A 16,502-nucleotide genomic window follows, 5' to 3' on the forward strand; every position below is an offset into this window, starting at 1 on the left:
CTACTATCCCTATAATAAAGGATTTAATAGCGGTCTTTTCTATTTAAATTAAATAAAGGATTCCCTAAAGGGATTAATAATAGGTTTTTTAATAAAATAAGTAAAAGTGTTGGAGATTAATTAGGTCTTAGAAAAAGAAAAAAGGTAGTTTCTAATATAAGAATAAAAGAAGGAAGAGTAGGATTTGGGAGAGATAATAAGAATAATTCTAATATTAATATAAGAGCTTAATCTAACGTTCCCTAATTAGTATTTGAAATTAAAATTATAAAAATATTCCGGTTATTCTAAATCCTATTAATATTATTCATACTATTTATATATTTATTTTTATTATATTTTTCGTCCTACCCTCTTCCTTCGTTTCTTTTTCTCAGCTAAGGATCTTTATTCCTTTTTTAATTATTTTTCTTTTAATAAAGTATTTATATACTTTTTCTAATTAAAAATCTCTTATTAACATTCCTCTTTTTATCCTTCTAATATCCCTTTTTTCTTTTTTTTCCTAAGTAAAAGGAATTTCTTCGGTTCTTATTTTCTATTCTTTTCCTTCTTACTATTTCTATTATTAGTATTAATAAGAGGTAATTCCTATTTATATTAATAATATCGTTATTAAAGCCTTTTTAATAAAGATTTATAGTAATTAATTACTTCCTCTCGGTTCTTTGAAATATAATGACAGTAATAATTATAATTTTGAAAATTTATTAATAGTAATAATCGATATATTTTACGAAGGAGGAATTCGGAAATAATAATTAGTATCCTTCCTTTTAAAGAATTAATTATAAACTTTCGAAGAAAAGGGTTTAGGGGCCGTCTAATTTTTCTATACTTAGGTAGGGGTTATATACTACTAATTTAAAGATAGCGGTCCCTAAAGGCCTAATGCTAATATTTGCCCTAATTATTAATAAATTCTTTCGTTATTTATTATTCTTAAATAATCTTTTAATTAAATTACTATTTAAATAGTTTATTAGTTATTTATTCTTATTATTATTTAGGTACTATTAATTAGGTATTCGTTTATCTATTGGGTTATATAGTTGAATTACTATTATTTAATAATTTATTTATTGTTTATATTTATTTATATTTAATTATTATTATTTAAATATTTATTTATATATTTTTCTTATTAATTAATTATACTATTATTCGTATTTTAACGTTATATTTGAATAATAATCGGGTAATTACTAATTAATTATATTATTGCTAATTATAATATAACTACTAATATAACTATATATTGATTATTATCGAGGGCCCCGGACCGTAGTAAGTATCCGGTATTAAAGATCTTTATTCTTTTTTAAAATAAGGCTATTTAAACTTTTTTATAATATTTAATTAGATATTATTAATAAATATTAAGTAAACTTCAACGAGGATAGGAAGTTATAAATTCCCTATATTCGTTTTAGCTAGTTTAATATAGAGTTTTAATACCTATTTCGTCCTTATTACTAATTTAAAATAGCGAGAAAACTATAATAACAATATTAATATTACTATAATTAATATAATGCATAAGGACTATAATTCTTAACTATTTAATTAAATAGAATAGTAGATAATTTTTAAGTCTTTTCGGATGGTCGAGATGGGAGGTATTAAATTAAATATAATTTATTAGAGTTACGTATTTATTGAATAGTTTAATATTTAATTTTCGTTAGAAAACAAGGGTAATTATTGGATCTTTCTATATTTTTCTTTCGGATATAAATAGGGATACAAATAAATATTTCCCTAAAAAGAATAAAGGATTACTTAATATACTAAATAAATAAAAATAAATAATTAGCAACTATTAAAAATTAATTTTATATAACTAAGAATTGCTAAAGAGATAGAAATTGATTATTTAGTTTAATAAAAGGTTAATGTTCTATTAATCTCCTATCCTATTTCCTCATATTCGATCTCCTTCTTTTTCCATTCTTTTTCCACACTAACTGTCCAGGTTTGCTCAATCTAGAAAGTACTTCCCTAATCCTGTATACTTTGAAAATTTTTGAAAAAAATCACTGCTGAAAACCAATGCATATGTTCCCATGTACCACCCCAAATCAGTACCCTATTTTAATACGGTAATAATAGAATCCTCTACCCTATAGCTTACTTCTCTGCTAAATATACTTTATAAGAATATAATTATAATATTTATAATAAGGAATTATTAATTATTATTAAAGTATTCGAAAAGTAGCGGCCGGAGTTCGAAGGTACTTAATAGCCTTTTAATATTCTAATAGACTATAAAAACCTCTAAACTTTTATAACAAATAAATAATTTACTTAACGGTATATATACTAATTTCAATTCCTATTTTATTTTAATTTTTTAATAAAATATACTCCGGGCTTTAAGAATCTACACCCTAATACCCTAAACTGTAAAACCAATAACCGCCCCGACAGTAAAGAGGACGGCCGTTTTATTATCCGTAAGAAACCCCTACTCGACCCTTCGTAATTTAAAGACGATTATTTTAAAGACTCCGCTAATAATTTTTTATTATACCTATTCGGCCCTAAAAACCTTAATACCAAATCTATTAACGATTTTATTTATACGAATTATAAAACTTTAATCTTCCTCTAAAAATTAATATCCTATTTAATAAATGTATTATACCGGTAATAACTATCGACTATTAGGAAAATATTCTATAAAGGCTTTTTAAAGTACTATATTATTAATAGTATTGTAAAATAGAAGGATAAAATCATTATTAACCCCTATAATAAAGGCTTTTAATTCCAATTAATTAACTGTTAATATAATATTCCTAACGCGGGCTACCCCGGCCGTAATACTATATATAAATTCTTATAATATAATTTCTATTAAGAAAGAATATATAATAATATAAAACTTTTTTATAAAAAATACCTCCCCTATATTAAAATTAAATCATTCAAGCGCGGCTCTACCAGCTACTTTAAACCCGTAATTATCTCCCTAGTACTATAAATAGCAATTTCGGTCGATTATATTACTCTATTACTAAAGAATACCTATTTTAGCCAAACTTTCAATTATATTGCTATTATTGTTAACTATTTTATAAAAATATAATATTATATCCTAATAAAAACCTTAGAGGTTAAGGAATTAACTAATCGTTTTATTGACTATATTTACTCTATTTATAACTTATTAAATAGTATCCTATCTAATAAAAGCACCTAATCTGTATTATAATTTTAATTTATTCTTTATAAAAGACTATCTATTATTAAAAAACTAACCTCTATTTTCTACCCTCAAATTAATACTCAAATTGAATATATTAATATAAAAATAGAATAATTTTTAAGGATATATATTAATTAAATTTAAATAAATTAAATTAAATAATTACTACTTGTAAAATTTACTAATAATAATACTATTTCCTTATTAATAAGAATCTTATTATTCTTTACTAACTATGATTACTACCTTCGGATAAATACGGAACCCCGAACCCTGTTACCCCTAAATCTTTCACTGATTTAATTTAAAAAATACTATAAAATTAACGAATTAGTAGATTATTTTTAGAAAATATAGGATTTCGCTATTTAATAGACCCGCCGTACTTAGGAATAATATAAAGATAATACTAATAAAAAACGTATCGACTCTCTTAAATACTGTATTAATAATATAATTCTCTTAAATACTACGAACCTCGCTAATAGTTGATTATATACGAAGTTTTCCCCCCGCTAAGAAGGTCCCTTTAAAATCGTTTGTACCGATTTGCATATAATATACGTCTCCCTACCTACTAATATAAAGTATTTACCTATATTCTATATTTCTATAATATAACTTTGGTCGGGTACGGGACTACCCGGTTAAAATATTATAATAGATATAAAGGCGAATAAAAAACGAATAATAATTTAAATAGATAATTAAAAGGAATATGAAAAATAGGTTTTTAAAAAATTTATTAATTACGCCCAATTAAATAGTAATGTATACTAATACTATTATATTAAATAAAAAACTAAAAATCCTACTTAGGAACCTATTACTAATATTATTAATTACGAATACTACCTTTAATATTTCTATTATAAAAATTTAAATAAATTAGTACTATTAGGAGTCTAAAGAATCCTTTAGCGCTTCGCTTCTTCGGCCGCCCCCGCTCCTATATTAGAACCCCCGCACCGCCGCTCTATATACTTCTAGTAGGAAATAATTTCTACAACTAATGCAAGGCCTCTCCTGAATATAATAATAATAGAACTAATTAATATAACGATTAATAAAGATGTAGAAAATAAATTATATTTAATATTTAGTAAAGTTATATGAAAATTAATAAATATTTAGTCCGGGAAACTACCCCTAATATAATTAATAAATTACGACTATTTTCAAAATAGGATTTATTATAATATATATATATAATTTTAATTCTACGAGCTTCTTTTGAGGGGGGATAGTATCATAGGGTTAGCCTATAATGTAGTTATACTATACGCCTCCAATTTAGAGCTATTAACGGCTCTAGTCACGTACAGCCCTACGCGTATATACGCGCACGGACTGGCTTAGACTGGGCTCTCGCCTATATAGCTAGTCCTTTATGCACACCTCCCTTCTCCTTCCTCGTATAATAACGTATATCCTACCCTATCCCCAACGGTGCCCTCTCGCCCCGTGATAAATATTTTAGTACAGAAATGTAGCTTTGATTGTGCGGCGTATATTAAAATCGTTAAGTTTTATTAATACACGATTGGATGTTATATAATATTTTAAAAGTGGGTTTTACGATACAAAACGTGGAATCTTATATGTTAGCTGCTATCGGTTAGCAGGTGGAGAGAAAAGGGTATGCGAAGCCAAAATAGAGTGTATAAGGATATTAGGAACGGTGCGGCAAATTAAGCTCTAAAAAATATATTAGATTTTTTCTAAATTTTTTCTCTACCTAATCCACCCACTTTCATTACCAATCGTCCTCAGTACCTAGCCTTAGAAAACCTTAGGGAAAGAAAAGAAATATAAGTAAATAATTAAGGAAATTCAATATTCAAACGTCAGGAAAAGTAGGTTTTAGACAACGGCTAAGGCTATAAACTTGGTTTTTACTTTCAAAAATCCGTCAAATATTAACGAGTAGTTTGATACTACATTCGACTTTTTATCCTAAAGTTTGACCAAGTTATACTTAGAAAGGCAAAAGTACATCCACGTGCGAATGGGTAGAGTTTTCTCAACGTGCGAGTAGAGTTCCTCATTTGGATACCTAAGTTGCGCAGAAGCGAATGACTGGAGCAAGTGGAGGCAAACATCGGATGAGATTTGGGAGGTGACTTTTGTAGTTCAGTGCATGTTCCTTGCACGAAAAAGGACTGGAAGTACCCGGATGTGGGGGACATGAACCATCCTGTCTATCACTAAGGTACCTACCATAACTCCTGAGAGGCTGAGAGCTACGGTTATGAGACATACGCTGACACATGTATGCACCGGAGGAAGAGCTGTATTTCATCGAAAAATGCACACGCATGGCATGGCCGGATCATCAGAAAGCCGAACTCGGACATGGACTCGAACACCAGACTCGGACACCAGACTCGAAACAGGTATTCCTACCTCTACTTGAGCATCTGCATTATGGTGCACCCCGGCGGCGAGAAAGACGAGGAAGCGTCAGAGGCATGGCTTGAAGCTTTCTCTCTATTCAAGGCCTGTCCTTCTTCCTCCTTCATCAATTTTTCTCCTCCTCTATTCTCCCTAGCATCAACAGTTAGCAAAAGCCATCATCAACACTGAGCGAAAGTTGTTGTAGGTTCTACTGAGCATTGCTTCCCATTTACCAACAATCCTCCGCTAACCTCGAACTTCTGTCTAGCCAAAGCCATCATGTCGTCCATGCATACCACACTCCCCGCTAGGTATTCATGGCACCGTTTCCCCAGACGAACACGGCTCCATTCAACAGCCTGTGAGCCAACATGGCGACAAAGTCGCCCTTGACGCCGCCAAATACTCCGTGGGCTACCCCTCCCGAGTAGAAACGCTGCCCACGACACCGTCTACGAGAACTGGAACAAGATGAAGGATACCTACATGTAGCAACCCTGGAAATGCCTGTGGTACTTCGAGTACTACCTCCAGCACACCTATGTAGAAGCACCTCCAGTACCTCTTCTCAAAATGGTACCGCCCCCTCCAACGACAATGAACACTTGGCACTGTTAGAAGACGCTTTTGTTATGAGGGTGGGCTTTGGGGTTGGATGTTTATTGGGCTCCATGTTGAGAAAAGTCTGGCATATGAAACAGCTCTTCTCCTGCGCTTCACGATGGCTTCAATCGCAAAAGCTGAAAAGGCGTCTCTCAACAAACAACATCCAGATGGACAGGCAGAGGTACCCCAACAAACACGCAAAATTGACAGGACTTGGGTTTCCAGTAAACCTACTCCTAGCTAAACATTTAGACAATCACATTCGTGTGGCCGGCACATTCGCTTTTCTTTTTTTGTTTCTTGGAAATACCTAGGACTAGAAATGTTTTTTGATTGCTGGAATTGGCGTGGACCTAGATACGTAGCAAGCACAAACAACCTTCACCTACGAAACTCTTCATTGAGGCCAAACTTCTACTACATACTCTACTTGGAGGTCTTCGCGGTAATAGCTTGTTAAGTGAAGTCACGTAAGCAGTGTAGTAGGACAGCCACGTCATTGATAACCTAGGTAGAGGTAGTCGTAGTGGTACTTTCATCCAAGTTGTTATGTCGCCATTTCGGGTCCCAATTTAATACATGTTGAAGCTGTCATGATCCACATCAAAAGTTACCTAGGTACTGCGTTTCTCTTTACCTGTGTTAACCCTCACAAGCAGTACATACGGAATCCTTCCTCCCACTGGGTTTCATTGGGTTCTGACCGTTCTGATAGTGTTGTGGGAGAGAGAGAGCACTTCACTTTGAAACTTACCGAGTACCTCTAGACCAGATGACTTGAGATTGGTTTTGCAAAAGAAATTGTGCTATCATTGCTGATCCTCCTATACTGGAATAACCTCAATCCGAAATGAAGCTGCTCATTGATTGACCCTGTTGATGATGCCTCTCTTTGCTATGGAAGTTTCGAGTGCCATTGGTTGGTGTGCTTGACTTGCACCCATCTCGCTCACTTCCATGTTCATGTCGTGCCAAAGACAAGACGGATGTGCTTAGAACTCTAGCTGCCTGGTAATACCAGATGTCACACGGTCGTTGCAGAAAACATGTTAATCGGATGTAGAATTGCCTAGAGGTAGACAAATTGAGCTATGGATGTATTGTGAAGTTACGCTAAAGTTGTTACAGTAGAGGTATTGTTGCTGATTCTCCTCTAATCACTACTGCCAAAGCCTTGATCTCAAACGAAGCCGCGCGCTGATGAGCCTTTGAAGGTCGGGGATGTCTCGCCTGCATGTATTTGGCATACACTTCCGGCCGCTGTTGAATCCATACATGTGTCCATTTCACTCGGTAGAAGTATTGGGCCAATCGTCGGTCCAATTCCACTCAAGATCGTCAGGATCCGTCATCGCCTTTGGAGGTGTGTACTGACCCGTCATCAAAGCCGGCCACAGCCGATCAATGCGATGGCAGCGGTCCTCGAGTTCCTGGGGGATAGGTACTCCGATAGGGACAGCATCGATTTTAGTTTCGCCTGGTCTGCATCGTCTGTGGTAGGGGTCGTAGTAGACGGTAGGGACCATCTCCGTTTCGTCTTCTGCGTTGCCGGTTTCCGTCCTGGTTGTGGTTGTTATGCCGCCGCCACCGCCATACCGATAGATGTAAAACTCGGACGCCAACTTCTTTCTCCGCTCAAGTTGGTAGAATGTGCCGGTCGCCGGACCGTCACCACTACGAATGCAGTTGTGCGGGTCCCAGGACTGGGCACGGAGAGCCAGCATAGTGTCAGTGTTGTAGTGGGTACTTGCACCTGCACCTGAGCATGAGCCTGTACCATGGGCAGCGGTCACGGTACCGGAGCAGCCCGTTGATAACAGGGTTTTGACGTCCATGTTGAACATGGCTTCGGGCGTAGAGGCAAAAATGTAGGCGACTACAAGCCAGCGACCCGTCAGCTGCTTTCCATGCCCCTTGACGCTCCGCTGCGAGAACATCTTCCGCTGGGCGCATCGGAGGTTGGTGAACCGTTCTAGGTCACTTTTTCCGACTTGGAAGCATATGGCTGGTCCCAATTCAAAGTTGGGGATTTCGTAAGAGGTCCAGTTTGCTAGGGCGGCGGTGTCAGTAAGGTTCGCGTTATCGTCAATGTTGTCCTTGTTAGCAGAAGAGGATGACGAGGAGAGAAAGTGCTCGAGCTCTTGAAGCTGCTGGTCTAGGTCAACAAAGAAGTGACGGAGTTGAATGTGCCACTCCATGTTCCTCGGCACATCAACTCGAAACATTGTGGGTTCCCGGGAGACGTGGACGGGGTAATGGAAAGATTCGATGTAGTACTTGAATCGAGTTATGTTTGTCGTAGGTGGCTGCCTGAGTGTGCCCGGGGTGAGATTGGCAATGGTCGGGACATCAAAATCTTCTTGATGTACGTGTAGCGCAACATCAGGACCAAAACGCACATCGTTGTTCAGTATGGGGTAGTGATTAGATGTGGTCGATGCAACACCGTCAACGACAATCTGGGGGCACTTGGGCTGCTGAACGGTCTTGTGGGCGATGATTCCACCGTGGGATGTGGGGCGGTTGTCATCGATAGCTTGTCGGGAGCGAGACATCTTCTGGAGTACAGAGCGACCGGTCCCGATGAAGGATGATAACATGACGGGCGGTGGTCAGATTCTTGGTAGATGGATGTTGATGGTTGACCAAGATACTCGATGCTGAGAGGATAGATCAAAGGAAGGAAATGAAGCGGGGAAAGACGAGCAGAAGAGGATGTTTATTGGTAATGACAGAGGCGAAACCTTCTGCAGCTCCCTCTCTTGGGGTTTGAAAAATACATGTACACAGCTGCCCAAACATTCCTGGGTGCATGCTGATGAGCACCTGTCTTTCCTATGCAGATTTTATGGGAGCAACGATGCGGGTGAATCAAGGCGGTAGTTGACTTAGTACTAGTAGTTCAAAGGCCTGCAGAAAGCCCTCATGTTCATTCGAGGCATGCTCGCTTCCAACTTTCTGTTGATCGGGCACTCAAGACATGGACTGGCAATTTGCGTAATGTTCGGAGGACAGAGCGTCGGACATGGACGGAATGAGGACCTGGACCTGGTCATGGTAGCCATTTGAAAGAAGGAAATAGGAGAAAGTTGCAGATGTCAGGTATCACGCAACATAGGTGTCTGCACTCCTGCACCGGAACTGGAATGAATAAATGGGCAACTTGGAGTCCTTCGGTTCACGCGGGCGTCCAGCGCGTTGGTCTCACTGTGTCCCGCGTACTTATGCGTCAGCCATACGTCAGCCCCATAAACAGCCACATCCACCATCATCCTCGAGGGACCAATCAAGAGGCCCGGTAAAGCTGTCGGTCACGTGCACAGGCGTTCATTTCGCACACCACAAAAGTGTGCTTTTCAGGATTCAACAACCTGAAGTGGAAGAGCCGTGTCACTGGAGCAATCTTTCCGAATCTCTTCATCAGCCCAATCTTCAAGTGACGACGAAGGGAATAAAAGTTCAGAGGTCGTCTCGTCTTCCACCACCCGCAACCCGATACAACGGAAAGCAGAGCAAAAAGCGACCAGCTGAGTTGCCTCGTCGTATAGACTCGAAATACCAGACCTGGACTGTTGTTCGTCTGGCTGATCTTGGTGAGAACTGAAATGCAGGTCGGCAAATGCCAAATGGTGACATGGACGGGAGAGAGAGGATCTTCCAGTAGAAATCCGCAGATCCGACGCAACATCCGACCAATCTTCAGAGCCCGAGTCCCGCTTTTTCAGGCAGCTATGCCAGCAAGGGCCGCGAAGGCCACTTTTTCACCCCTGTAAGCGACCGCCGTTGGCCGGCCACGTATTACTACCCTGGCAGTGTGCCCAGACTCCGTTAATAGGGTGTGCAGAAGCATAACAGATTTGGCGGGACTTTCGTACGTATCTCTGTTAGTGACTTGCACATCCTACCGCAAAGCCATCTGGTTGGCCAAGAGAATCCCTGCAGCGGGAAAAAGAGGGGGCAGAGGAAGCGTACATGAACCCGGGCCTCCCCAACCCCAAGCCAGTGTCTTCTTCAGTTCTCCCGCTCCCCATCTTTCCATATTCCTTTCCATTTCGTGTGACAGGCGGGGCTCCCTTTCTATGAGCACGGTCCAGTCAGAGCCCTTCTTCCCGTCCTCCACTTTTGACGTCGTCTTGTTTCTTTCCATTCCTGAAATCCCGTCACCACCTCCAACCTCCACCACCATCCACCATGGCCACCTCGGCGCCCCATACACCACAACCGTCGCATCAATTGGGCAACGACAACAACAACTCCGATACTCAAGTATTACCCACACAATCATTGTCCCCAAGGTCAGCAACTTGATGGCCGCAGAGTTCGCCCCCCCCGTGGTTGACTCGCGGTGCAGATTCAAGGTTTCCTTCATATCAACCCTTCCCCCTTGGCCCTCTTGCCCTCCCCGATTCGCTCGGTCCTGGGTGCTGTGCATTTCCCCGAATGCATGGCCGATCCAGTCTCTTTCCTGACGCCTGTGGCTTGAAACACGCGTTCTATGGGTCGAAAGCCATAAAAACTTGCCAACTCCTACTCATCAAGCACATGCCTGCTGAAAGGACTGGGGCTTTTCGGCAGGGCCGCGGGCAGAGACCGGTTGGTGTCTGCTGTCTCGCCTCCCGTTCATAGAATTCCTGCCGATAGCTACGGTCGATACGCGAGAGCGGTGGGGCCGTCCCCTTTCTGCCCGTCTCCCCGATTCGCCGTGGTTCTGATGCCATTTCACCCTGCCCTCTCACTACGGCCTGACGCCATATGCCCATTTGGTCTATGGTCGGTCCAGTCTCTTTCCTGCCGTTTGTGGTTCGAAACACGCGTTCTATGGGCCGGGAAGCCGTAACAATTATGCCAGCTCCTACTCACCAGGCACGCCTGTTGAAAGGACTGGGGCTTCTTTGGCAGGGCCGCGGGTAGAGAGGCTGCTTCCAGGGGCAGTGGCCTTTCTACTGTCTTGCCTCCCGTTCATAGAATCCCTGCCGAGAGTTACAGATTGACACGCGAGAGCGGCAGGTCGCTCGTTTCAACGTGCAGTGTTCAAGCTTGCCTGATACTTTTGACTGACGATTTGCTTGTCAGTGCCTGTCCACGGCCGCCGCCTCAAACAGGCGCCGACGATAACAACCTCGATGCCCGAGTATCGCCCACGCAGCCGGTGTCCTTCTCACGGTCAGTAACCTGACGGCCGCGGAGCGATGCCACCACCGCCGCTGCCACAGCCTCTTGCTGGTGCATCCCTCTGTCCGTTGGGATGTCGCTTCTCGCCCTGACTCGCAGTGCGTAGAAGACGATCATGGCCGATCCTAGGTTTCGTTTATATCAACCCCATTTTCCCTCCCTCCCCTTTGCCTCTTGCCCTCTTGCCCGTCTCCCCGATTCGCTGCGGTTCTGATGCTGTGCATCTCTCCAGGGAGATGCATAGCAGTCCAGTCTCTTTCCGGTTGCTGCAACTCGAGGTGACGTGTACCTATGGTCGAGATGTCGTAAAAACTTGCCAACTCCTACTCATCAGGTGGTGCACAACCTGCTGAAAGGACTGGGGCTTCTCGATAGGGCCGCGGGCAGTGGCCGGTGCTTATCACACTGGTCTCTGCTGTCTTGCCTCCCGGTCATAGTGAACCTTACCGACAGTTGCATCTTCCCGAGAGAGCGGCAGGCCGTCCCCTTCTGCCCCCCCTCCCCGATTCGCCGCGGTCTCGGTGCTGTGTATCCCTCAGGATGCATAGCCAGTACCGGTTCTTTCCGGTTGCTGCAATTCAAGGTGACGTGTACCTATGGTCGAGAAGCCGTAAAAACTTGCCAACTCCCACTTCTCAGGCTCGCCTGTGGAAAGGAATGGGGCTTCTCGATAGGGCCGCGGGCGGAGATGCTACGGTTAGTAGCCTCTCTGCTGTCTTGCCTCCCGGTCATAGTGAACCTAACCGACAATTACATCTTCACGAGAGAGCGGCGAGACCGTTCCCCTATTGCCTGTTCCCCAAGTCACTACGGCCTGGTGCCATATGCCCATTCGGGTGTGTGGCCGGTCCGACTCAATCCCGTTGCTGCAACTCGAGGTGACGTGTACCTATGGTCGAGAAGCCGTAAAAACTTGCCAACTCCCACTTCTCAGGCTCGCCTGTGGAAAGGAATGGGGCTTCTCGATAGGGCCGCGGGCGGAGACGCTGCACTCCGTGGTTTCTCTGCTGCCTTGCCTCCCGGTCATAGTGAACCTAACCGACAGTTGCATCTTCACGAGAGAGCGGCAGGTCGTTCGTTTACACTCTACTGCCACACCTGCTTGGAGATCTGCATTAGTAACGATCTTTCCTACAGTGTCGATGGATACAACGGCGACGACGTGTCAACAGCGTCTGACACGGACGACCACCTAGGAAGTTGCCAGATCAACCTGGTTTCCCTGGCAGCCCAAGCGGTTTGGGCGGACAGAGGACTTGATCGGCACATATCAAACCTAAAAGCGGACTTGCACTTCGACACCGAGAAACGAACAGCTCTAATTACACTCCGCGGCCAATGCCTACTCAAAACTGTCTCTTCCGGCACTGTTCCTCTTTATCTGTTCATCTACCCCGAAAGCATACAGTCTGTTGAATTTGGATACACCCCTTCGCCTACGGCTCCCACCACGGAGCAGGGTGGAGCAGCGTCTGGTCTGAAAAGGTTTATTCGTCTGCGCTTCATCTTGACACAGCCTCCTACTTTGGTAGCGCCCAAAAACCAGCCTTTGGAGCCTAAGGGGTCATCTACGATCCTCGTGGATGCTCTTCACTCTCTTGCCACAGTCAAAGACCTCTCCATCTACCTGGATTCGTCCCCCCTCCTGACCGATGTTCGACGACAATTGGCCTTGCTTCCATCAATCTTCTCGCATGCCAATATCAGCAACAGACTAACAACACACGTGAAACACACATCACTATGTAAGCTTTACCAGGGTACTGGCGGGCAGGTCATCAACCCGAGGACTACGGCATGCGAACCAGCACTCCACGAGGCACAAGAGACGCAACCAGCCAGTTCTACGCAAGCCGCATTTGATGTGCTTCAAGATCCTGCGCAAACATCAACTCAGACGCGCAAACGATCAGCAAGCGCAAGCGGATTCTTGCCTCCATACCTCGATCGCCAAGATGAACGCGTCATCGCAGGTCCAAGCAACCACCAATTGTTCGAATCGGCCGAGCGGAACGCCTCCCAGAGTCAAGAATCAACGCAATTCTCCCCCTCATCAGGTACGTCCCACCAACCCGAGGCACTACCTTCACGACACCAAATCACCCGCTAACAAACTTCCTCCACAGATCGAAACGGAAAGCGCCCACGACTCGCAACCCCCTCCAACCTCGACTTGCCCTCTCTCCCGCCCACACCAACTGCTGCCGACTTTTTGGAAGCGTCAACCGACCCTTCAAAGTTCTACACCATCAGGCAACAGTTCCTTACCCGCATCGCGGCCCTTGAAAGGCGCAACGAACAGCTCTTCACCCGCAACGTGGCTCTTGAAGCGCGCGTCGAACATTCTTCAAAGCTGGAAGACTGGTTCAAGCTGGAAGTCCGAGAGCGAGTTGGCGGTGAGGTGACGCGTCAGCTGGACAAGCTGCACCAGAAGACGGGTAGGAAGTGGGAGGAAGAAATCAGACAGGAAGTGCGGGATCAGATCACCGAGGATGTGAAGGAGGAACTCTATGAAGACGCAACGAAGCAGGTGCTGAGGAGGATGGCGACGGTGTTGGTGGAAGCGGTGGACGGCAGTGGGTGGCTTGTCCCTGGAAGCACTGCTTGTGAAAATCTTTTGTCGCGTTCCGTCGTGCCTGGTGAAAACGCTCTTTACGCCGCCGTCGCCGATGTGCAAAAGACCCATGCTGAGGAAATGAGCGAGGAGGAGATGGCTAGGGTGATGGATTACTTGGAGCAAAACCCACTGAGCGCTGTTAAGTACAACGCTTGTGGGGAGACGATGAGGAAGTATTTTGTTGGGCAGTGGAAAGCTGATACGAGGCGAAGGAGGTCGTGGGGGATGGCGAGGTGGTAGCCTGGGAATCGGGGTGCCGATTACCAGGCCGACAACAACTGGACGACTCTTTGCGACATCTAATGATTAACGACGTTTCCCTCTTTTCCTCAAAATTGATGACATGTCTGACCTTGTCGTGTGTTGTGTGCTGCAGTGTTGTGGTCCCATCACTCTGTTTACGTAATTCACGGAGTTCCATGTTCCTACGTGCCTTACCCCTTCACGCAAATAAATAAGAATTCCATTCTCTTTGGGGTGTGTCTGTATGTCTTGGCTCTGAAAAGACAGTAAAGGCCGTGGCTCGTCGAGCATTCTCTTGCCCGCCGTGTTTCACACTGTTGATTTCTCAATGTCTTTCAAAGCCATCGCTACCTCTTTAGTTCCCACATTCCACATCCTATTCCCTCACGCATCCCCACCCAACTTTCCAACCTCTTCTATCCCTAGGCCAAGGGAAACCCTACCTACCTAAGTACACAGATATCCCCCTCCTACTCTCTACCTGACCTACCTAGTCAGCTAGTCATCCAACTCCCACCCCAAAACCCCGCCCTCCCAATCAAACACCTGTCTCATCAAATGCTGCGGTCCCCATCTCATATTCCGATCCTCGTAATCCGCTCCCTTTTTCCAATCGATCGTTCCGTGACTGATTAACCATCCCTGCGCCCAGGACGACGGTCGAAAGTGAAACCCGTTTGGGTCGTGGGAGCCTAGGTTTCTGCATAAGCGGGGATGGCGGAAGGGTTTAACTTTTAGGTTTTGGTTTTGGTCGAGGGGGATTTTGAACAATGAGTTTTCGTGGAGGAAGTAGTGCCGGTGGGCGGTGTCGAAGAGGGATTTGATGGGCGGGAGATGCGGTGTCTGAGAAGAGGAGGGGGAGGAGGGTAAATAGGACGATGCAAAAGCTGCTTTGACGAATAAATCTGGGAGGTTGTCGCATGTGGCAGCATTCAGGCGGAATGTGTGAGCGAGAAAGGCACGCAGGAGGTCCTGTCGGAGGGAGTGGGCGAAGCGGCAGGGTGGGAAGGTGTCGAGGTGGTAGTCTCTGAACTCGGAGTTGATGGAAGGGGAGTTGGAGGGAGTCCCGGTGAGGAGAAGAAAGCCGGGGTGAAGGGAGTCTGGAGGGTGTGGAGGGTCGGCGGCAGCGGTAACGGGATTAGAATCGGGATTGGAAGGGTCATCGGGACTTGTACCAACCAAGGAAATACCATCGCTGGTAGTATCTCCCGCAAGGTCCTCATCGGCCCCATTTCCTGAGCCCAAGAGTCTTATGTGATCCGCGGACCAATCCCAAACAAAGTCAGCAAGCCGAGGAACGTCCACCACGTTGTTCCGCTTGTGCACTTGATCTTCTTGCCAGCTTGTGTCCGCCTGGCAGTCGTAGCCGGGACAAAGCGGACGATATGGGGCAGAAGAAGTAAGAAGCTCCTCTTCATTCAAGGGTTGTGCCCATGCTTGGAGAAGAGCAGGCTCAATCCGCTGTTGAGCAGCGCGCAGAATGACGTTGATCCATTCGTATCCGGTGTGTGCATCGGGGTGTTTACTGTTGAGGACGGAGAAAATGGGGCAGGTGCAGAGGGCGGTGTTGGCTAGCTGGGGCTCAGATGAAGAGGACGGATCAGAGAGAGGTGATGAAGAGAGGTAGACGTCCGCGCCATCGGATAGGAGTTGGCCGAGGTTCCAAAGCCAATGGGACATCAAGTCCACGGACGGCTTGTGCTTGACTAGTTCCTGGGTGGTGAACTGGGGACAAGCCATCCAAAGAATCTTCTTACCCAGCTTGTACTGATCATAGGGATCGTCCGCACGATCTGGTCTGCCCATGTGTCTGTAGGCAGTCATTGCAGCGAAGGCCTCGACTACTAGAACCCAATTTGCATTGAGCGTCAAACGGCGGACGGCAGGTTGGAAGATGTCATCGATTTCTTGTTCGGACAAATCTAAGCCATACCTGTTGGCTGCGGTAATACCCAAGTTGGCTAGCTGGGCGTCGATAAGAGTATACGCTGGACGAGGCCGTTCGTCAGGCGATAGCCGGTTCCACCCAAGATCCGGGGCGGATGCGGTCTTGATGAAGTTGTCGAGACAGCGGACTTTACAGTTGGTGCAAATGTCGGCGCAAGGACGGATGTAATCTTTGAGGAAGAGGAGGTAGGCTTGCGGGTCGTCGGACAGGTAGAGAAAGACTGGAGAGGCCATGACTGGATATTGTGTGTTTGATCGATAGTGGGACTAGGGTACCTACGGTTCGTTGAATGGTAGTTGATGGGG

At 44.2% G+C, this 16,502-nt stretch overlaps 3 protein-coding genes across 3 annotated transcripts; 1 reads left to right on the plus strand and 2 right to left on the minus strand.

The window, feature by feature from the left end:
• Positions 1-7,270: 7,270 nt before the first annotated feature.
• B0T23DRAFT_102520 (resistant to spore killer) lies at positions 7,271-8,964 on the minus strand. Its single transcript, XM_062831716.1, has one exon. The coding sequence runs from the start codon at positions 8,815-8,817 to the stop codon at positions 7,504-7,506; it is 1,314 nt and encodes a 437-aa protein (XP_062693574.1). The 5' UTR covers positions 8,818-8,964; the 3' UTR covers positions 7,271-7,503.
• A 1,275-nt stretch (positions 8,965-10,239) lies between these two features.
• Positions 10,240-14,357, plus strand: B0T23DRAFT_375969 (uncharacterized protein). The gene is made up of 4 exons (XM_062836920.1): positions 10,240-10,512; positions 11,291-11,380; positions 12,527-13,446; positions 13,516-14,357. The coding sequence occupies exons 1-4, from the start codon at positions 10,409-10,411 to the stop codon at positions 14,244-14,246; spliced, it is 1,845 nt and encodes a 614-aa protein (XP_062693575.1). The 5' UTR covers positions 10,240-10,408; the 3' UTR covers positions 14,247-14,357.
• Positions 14,358-14,773: 416 nt separating this feature from the next.
• B0T23DRAFT_411359 (uncharacterized protein) lies at positions 14,774-16,430 on the minus strand (the record flags this gene model as incomplete). The annotated part of the gene is made up of 2 exons (XM_062839440.1): positions 14,774-14,941; positions 15,147-16,430. The coding sequence occupies 2 exons, from the start codon at positions 16,428-16,430 to the stop codon at positions 14,882-14,884; spliced, it is 1,344 nt and encodes a 447-aa protein (XP_062693576.1). The 3' UTR covers positions 14,774-14,881.
• Positions 16,431-16,502: the final 72 nt, after the last annotated feature.

Source organism: Neurospora hispaniola (genome assembly GCF_033458365.1).
Source record: "Neurospora hispaniola strain FGSC 10403 chromosome Unknown B0T23scaffold_3, whole genome shotgun sequence".
NCBI classification, from domain to species: Eukaryota; Fungi; Ascomycota; class Sordariomycetes; order Sordariales; family Sordariaceae; genus Neurospora; species Neurospora hispaniola.

Excerpts from the sequence above, each read along its gene's own strand:
- B0T23DRAFT_102520 (XM_062831716.1), bottom strand. The coding sequence starts at position 8,817 with ATGTTATCATCCTTCATCGGGACCGGTCGCTCTGTACTCCAGAAGATG.
- B0T23DRAFT_375969 (XM_062836920.1), top strand. The coding sequence starts at position 10,409 with ATGGCCACCTCGGCGCCCCATACACCACAACCGTCGCATCAATTGGGC. Across the intron at positions 11,381-12,526 it reads CAGCCGGTGTCCTTCTCACG|TGTCGATGGATACAACGGCG; the intron begins GTCAGTAACCTG and ends TCTTTCCTACAG. Across the intron at positions 13,447-13,515 it reads GCAATTCTCCCCCTCATCAG|ATCGAAACGGAAAGCGCCCA; the intron begins GTACGTCCCACC and ends CTTCCTCCACAG.